General features: G+C 35.7%; 1 protein-coding gene across 1 annotated transcript in view; it reads left to right on the forward strand.

The window, feature by feature from the left end:
• Nucleotides 1–7,500, forward strand: part of Epac (Exchange protein directly activated by cAMP) — a 1,092,821-nt gene that overhangs the window by 998,875 nt on the left and 86,446 nt on the right. The window contains exon 10 of the mRNA XM_068386349.1: nucleotides 1–87. This exon is cut by the window's left edge and continues 58 nt beyond it. Coding sequence (XP_068242450.1) covers nucleotides 1–87 — 87 coding nt within the window. The remainder of the gene's footprint in view (nucleotides 88–7,500) is intronic.

Genomic DNA, 7,500 nt, shown 5'->3' on the forward strand with positions numbered 1-7,500 from the left:
CGTGGCCATCCATGGCAAGGGCGTCGTTCATACGCTACACGAAGGGGATGACTTCGGAAAGCTCGCCCTAGTGAACGATGCACCAAGGTGAGTGGCATCTTTTTGTTTTTCAGTGACGTGCTTGAAGTTTTCACAATATGAGTGCTTGTGTTATTCTTCGTACATTTAATTCTGTAAGTGTTTGATTGTATACACGTCTCTCTCTCTCTCTCTCTCTCTCTCTCTCTCTCTCTCTCTCTCTCTCTCTCTCTCTCTTGAGTAATTGCCTGTTCTAACGTATCTCAAAGACCTGTTGTATGAATAAGGGTATTCGTCTGATCTCCTGTTTCTGTGTATTAGAAATCTCAAACAAGTTTTGATGAATTTATACATTTGTATTCACACAAATCTGCTCAAGTATGTTCTGATATTTAGAATCATACCGATTTCCATACAAAAGACTTCATGATGTTTAAAATTTCATTAAAAATCTTAAATTTAGATTTATTGCTATGGGGAAGGTGGTAAGGTTCAACTTCTATATTTGTGTGATATACTGTACAGAATATAGGGAAACTGTGATATTTATTTTATTATTTCTTTGTAAATTTATCTGTATTGTTGAACCTTGTTTAGTCGCGATATTACTGCAAGACTAAATAGAGTTCAACAAGCTAAAAGATACAAAATTAAAGAAATTAATAGGTAATTGAATAAATGTCACCACTTCTCCCTCTGTACAAAGAGTATGCGTGTATATATATATATATATATATATATATATATATATATATATATATATATATATATATATATATATATATATTTATAATATACATATATACAGTGTATATATATATATATATATATATATATATATATATATATTTATAATATACATATATATACAGTGTATATATATATATATATACAGTATATATATATATATATATATATATATATATATATATATATATATACTGTATATATATATATATATATATATATATATATATATATATATATATATATATATATATATACAGTATATATATAAATTTATCTATCTTTCAATCTACCTATATATGTGCCATGTATCTTTATATACATATGACCATTATATATTTATGATTATTGAATTATTTTGGTAGTTTTCTTGAAGTCAAGGTTCAAAATACACATACAGTATATAGTGTGCAAGTCCCGAAGACGATAATCATCTTTCGATGAGTTTTATACAAATCGTTTTCTAATGGTGGTAAATTTAGTACCCTCTTCGGTATATCCTAAATTATTCAACTGGCTTCTAATTCAAAATAAAGATTCGGGCAGCCTTGTCCGTCTTGTATTTTACACCGTAACGTAATTGCAGGAGATTAGTACGTAAAACATGTTTGTTCATATATATGTTTTACCACGCATCCTTTTATATACTTAATTATGTGTCTGGCTTTCATCGTAATCTCTAATTACATCTTTGGATGGTTGGAAGAATTACGTTTGATGCCGTTCCCAAAGTGACTCGAGCAGAGAACGCCGTGGTTAAACGAACATCATGTTCATGAAAGGTAGTTTTAAAGGTCATTTACGCCTCATTGCTTGTGTCTCATTTAGTCTGGGCTACTGATTATTCCAAATATATTCCTATTGATCCCGTAAAAGGATCTGAAAACCGGTAATAAGCTTATTAGTTGGGAATTCTCGCATGAAATCGTGATTTCTGGAACTGCTGCCCAATTTAATCTCGTAACTCTTGATAAGTTTTAAATCATATTTATATTCTGTCAGGCAACGTTAATGGAATAATTTATAGTGACAGTTGAATAACTCATCTATTGAATAACGCTTTTGGCGTAGGATTATGTAAAATGTAGAACCATTTTTTAGTGAGTGTATCAAAAGAACGACCAAATAATGTCTACTCATAAGTGTCTATTCAATCTCCTGCAGTATACCGTTGCATTTAGAGGATTGAATGAAAATATTTTGATATTATCAAATAAGTCTTTTGCCTTAAAGTGAAGACCGGGACGTGAAAGAAATACCCATTAACCTAGGATTAAAAGAGTATTAAAGTCATTTTGTTCAATGCCGATAACCTTTTTCAATGAAAAAATACAGATATTTTATTAGTGGCAAAACTGGATGGTGTGGTGAGAGACAGAAGCTAGTCAACTGTCGTTACGATCTTTAAAGGTCACACGATTAAGGGTATTCCCTGAACTTGACCTCTGGTATGCAAGGTCAATTCTTGTTTCATCATCAGGATAATCCAAGAAATTTTTGAAACTGAACTGAACTGAAGAGCGTTAACTACTGTTAACTTCAACATCGTTCTTGTAATTAACCTAACTCTATGTTAATTTTATGAATTGTTCAGCAATTTGAACAAGGAAATTCTACATCTGATTGTATTTTTAGTATTGAGCAATTTTCGGAATTTACCATTATGGAACAGAACAAGACAGGAGCTCAAGGAAAAGATATGGTAACATCCCTGACTGGTGAACGCCAGACTGGGGTTCGAGTCCCGCTCATACTCGTTAGTTTCTTTGGCCACTGCAATCTCACCATCCTTGTGAGCTGAGGATGCGTGTTTGTGTCTATCTGCTGAGTCATCAGCAGTCATTACCTGGCCCTCCTTGGTCCTAGCTTGGGTGGAGAGGGGTCTTGGGCGTTGATCATATGTTGATATAGTCAGTCTCGAGGGCATTGTCCTGCTTAATAGGGCAATGTCACTGTCCCATGCCTCTGCCATTCATGAATGGTCTTTAAACCTTTAAACAAGGGGTCACGTCCTTTCCTAGATGATATACCAAGGCTGTTTACAGGAATCTAGCGAATCAAGAACTTTAGCTTTTATAGATGAACAAACCTCGGCGAACATAAATGATTTTAGGATATTAACGATTAGACAAGCAGTAGAGAATAGAAACTAGATTATGAAGGCGTGAATACAGTCGATAGACGAGCGAGTAGATAAGGACTGTTAATGCAACAGACAGAAGTGGATTATGAAAAACAAAGGAAAGATAGAAATGACGCAAAGATAAAAACAAAATGGTGTTTACCAGTCACACTTTTTTTTTTCCCTGAATAGTTGCATTTCATGACTATATGCTCAGAAAGACAACGAAAAGGGGAAAATAACGTTGGATTTTATATATATATATATATATATATATATATATATATATATATATATATATATATATACATATATATATATATATATATATATATATATATATATATATATAATACAGTATGTATATATACATATATACATATATATATATATATATATATATATATATATATATATATATATATATATATATATATATATATGTGTGTGTGTGTGTGTGTGTATGTATGTGTGTGTGTTTAAAGGATTACCCTATCAAGCAGGACAATGCCCTAGAGACTGACAATATATATATATATATATATATATATATATATATATATATATATATATATATATATATATATATATATATATATATATTTTGTATATATATATTGTATATATATATATATTGTGTGTGTATATATATATATATATATATATATATATATATATATATATATATATATATATATATATATATGATCAGCGCCCAAGCCCCCTTTCTACTCAATCTAGGACCAAGGAGGGCCAGGTAATGGCTGCTGATGACTCAGCAGATAGAGCTATAGGCTCTCCTAAATGCCCCATCCTTAGCTCACAAGGATGGTGAGGTTGCAGTGACCAAAGAAACTATCGAGTTTAAGCGGGACTCTAACACTAGTCTGTGACGTTACCACATCGGCCGCCACAATCCTGTGTCTGTGTATGTAGGTATTTATGTATGTATGTATGTATGTATGTATGTGTGTATATTTATTGTCATTAAGAAAGCCTGTATAGCAACTACATGTATCGAACAAAGGTCATATATCTTTATTTGTTTCAAACGAACAAAGGCACAGTTATTGTAGATTTTCTGCTTAAAGTAACATATTCATTATAGAAACACATTTTCTCTCACTGTACAATAAGGCCAAAAATTTGACTCTTTCACACCTATGGTGATTGACGCATCAGTTAAAAGGGCCTTTTTTTTAATGAATAGGACATATAGCTAAACCCATCAAAGCCCTCTTCTCTTAATTTGACCCTTGTGTGGGCTTTGATCTTTCATGTTGTTTTGACTATTTTTTTCGGAATATTTACCCAATATTGTAGGTGGTAATTCGGCTGAATTTATTGATTGGAGTTGGACGTTTCGCAAGAGATAACTGATGAACTTTTGGGAATTTCTTTTAGTGGTCTGACGTTCTTGAAATGGTAAATACGAATATGGAATTACGGGAAAGAATGTTCTTCGGTTACGCTATTTGTCTCTTTCCATGATCATAATTTACCTGTTATCTGTGTATCATTAAGTCCTCTCTCTCTCTCTCTCTCTCTCTCTCTCTCTCTCTCTCTCTCTCTCTCTCTCTCTCTCTCTCTCTCTCTCTCTCGAGGCATATATACTTGTTGCATTACAATCCTTCTCTTCTCTTACTCTTTTGCTGTGTCCATACAATTTTTTTTCGATTCGATATTCCTATCCCATAAAATATCTTTATTCTCTCCCTCTTCTAACTTAGGTATATTACTTATCTACAATTTTCTTTGTTCCATTAAAATCTTAAACTCATCTCTAGCTCTCTTTTTTTACCTTAGATGTCAGGAGGCCAGAAACCTCAAATCAATCTGTTATTCGCCCTACTCAGACATATATTGATATGCCCTGTCCTGTTGACTTCACGAGTCTCGTGTTTTCCACGCTAATTTCTATGGTACCGGTCAATGTGTTTGTGGACCTGTTGTGTGTTGGTGACCATAAAATCCATTTGAGGTGTCAAATACAATTTCTAGAAGGATTGACTGATATTTTTTCTTTTAATTAAAACCTGCTGATATGTCAAATGTCCTTTCTATATTGTAACCATAATGGGAGGTATTCATAAAAATGAAGGCTATCCTTGTAAGCATAAGGTAGAAGTACAAGGTAATTCTCTGAAGCAAAAGGTAGAAGTATAAGATAATCTTTCTTTCCATATTCATAATGATTACCTTTTACTTGCGAGGATATCCTCCAAGCAGAAGTAAAAGGTTGACTCGTGTTTCGGGAGCGCTTAGTTACATGTTGGAACTTGTAAGATTTCATTTGTGCTGTCAAGATAAGAAAGAGTTTAGTATTTATAATACGTTTTTAATGCCCTGTTTTTACTTGTATTTAATTAAGTTGACGCATCAGAAAGAACACAGACGCCACCGTGCCTTCCCCAAAGCCTCGCTGGCAACATCTATCCCCCACCCCTTGCATTAGAAGTTCTTTGACCTCTTTTTAGCTCCCACACCCCTTGTATTAGAAGTTCTTTGACCTCTTTTTAGCTCCCCCACCCCTTGCATTAGAAGTTCTTTGACCTCTTTTTAGCTTCCCAACCCTTGCATTAGAAGTTCTTTGACCTCTTTTTAGCTCCCACACCTCTTGCATTAGAAGTTCTTTGACCTCTCTTTAGCTCCCACACCCCATGCATTAGAAGTTCTTTGACCTCTTTTTAGCTCCCACACCCCTTGCATTAGAAGTTCTTTGACCTCTTTTCAGCTCCCCCACCCCTTGCATTAGAGCTTCTGTGACCTCTCTTTAGCTCCCACACCTCTAGCATTAGAAGTTCTTTGACCTCTTTTTAGCTCCCACACCCCTTGCATCAGAACTTCTTTGACCTCCTTTTAGGTCCCACACCCCTTGCATTAGAAGTTCTTTGACCTCTTTTTAGCTCCCACACCCCTTGCATTAGAAGTTCTTTGACCTCTTTTTAGCTCCCCACCCCTTGCATTAGAAGTTTTTTGACCTCTTTTTAGCTCCCACACCCCTTGCATTAGAAGTTCTTTGACCTCTTTTTAGCTCCCCCACCCCTTGCATTAGAAGTTCTTTGACCTCTTTTTAGCTCCCCCACCCCTTGCATTAGAAGTTCTTTGACCTCTTTTTAGCTCCCCCACCCCTCGCATTAGAAGTTCTTTGACCTCTTTTTAGCTCCCCCACCCCTTGCATTAGAAGTTCTTTGACCTCTTTTTAGCTCCCACACCCCTTGCATTAGGAGTTCTTTGACTTCTTTTTAGCTCCCACACCCCTTGCATTAGAAGTTCTTTGACCTCTTTTTAGCTCCCACACCCCTTGCATTAGAAGTTCTTTGACCTCTTTTTAGCTTCCCCACCCCTTGCATTAGAAGTTCTTTGACTTCTTTTTAGCTCCCACACCCCTTGCATTAGAAGTTCTTTGACCTCTTTTTAGCTCCCACACCCCTTGCATTAAAAGTTCTTTGACCTCTTTTTAGCTCCCACACCCCCTGCATTAGAAGTTTTTTTTACCTCTTTTTAGCTTCCACACCCCTTGCATTAGAAGTTCTTTGACCTCTTTTTAGCTCCCACACCCCTTGCATTAGAAGATCTTTGACCTCTTTTTAGCTCCCACACCCCTTGCATTAGAAGTTCTTTGACCTCTTTTTAGCTCCCACACCTCTAGCATTAGAGGTTCTTTGACCTCTTTTTAGCTCCCACACCTCTAGCATTAGAAGTTCGTTGACCTCTTTTTAGCTCCCACACCTCTAGCATTAGAAGTTCTTTGGCCTCTTTTAAGCTCCCACACCTCTAACATTAGAAGTTCTTTGACTTCTTTTTAGCTCCCACACCTCTAACATTAGAAGTTCTTTGACCTCTTTTTAGCTCCCACACCCCTTGCATTAGAAGATCTTTGACCTCTTTTTAGCTCCCACACCCCTTGCATTAGAAGTTCTTTGACCTCTTTTTAGCTCCCACACCTCTAGCATTAGAGGTTCTTTGACCTCTTTTTAGCTCCCACACCTCTAGCATTAGAAGTTCGTTGACCTCTTTTTAGCTCCCACACCTCTAGCATTAGAAGTTCTTTGGCCTCTTTTAAGCTCCCACACCTCTAGCATTAGAAGTTCTTTGACTTCTTTTTAGCTCCCACACCTCTAACATTAGAAGTTCTTTGGCCTCTTTTTAGCTCCCACACCTCTAGCATTAGAAGTTCTTTGACCACATTTTAGCTCCCACACCTCTAGCATTAGGAGTTCCTTGACTTCTTTTTAGCTCCCACACCTCTAGCATTAGAAGTTCTTTGACCTCTTTTTAGCTCCCACACCTCTAGCATTAGAAGTTCTTTGACCTCATTTTAGCTCCCACACCTCTAGCATTATAAGTTCTTTGACCTCTTTTTAGCTCCCACTCCTCTAGCATTAGAAGTTCTTTGACCTCTTTTTAGCTCCCACACCTCTAGCATTAGAAGTTCTTTGACCTCATTTTAGTTCCCACACCTCTAGCATTATAAGTTCTTTGACTTCTTTTTAGCTCCCACTCCTCTAGCATTAGAAGTTCTTTAACCTCCTTTTAGCTCCCACACCTCTAGCATTAGAAGTTCTTTGACTTCTTTTTAGCTCCCACACCTCTAGCATTAGAAGTTCTTT

Source organism: Palaemon carinicauda, chromosome 14 (genome assembly GCF_036898095.1).
Source record: "Palaemon carinicauda isolate YSFRI2023 chromosome 14, ASM3689809v2, whole genome shotgun sequence".
In the NCBI taxonomy this organism is placed as follows: domain Eukaryota; kingdom Metazoa; phylum Arthropoda; class Malacostraca; order Decapoda; family Palaemonidae; genus Palaemon; species Palaemon carinicauda.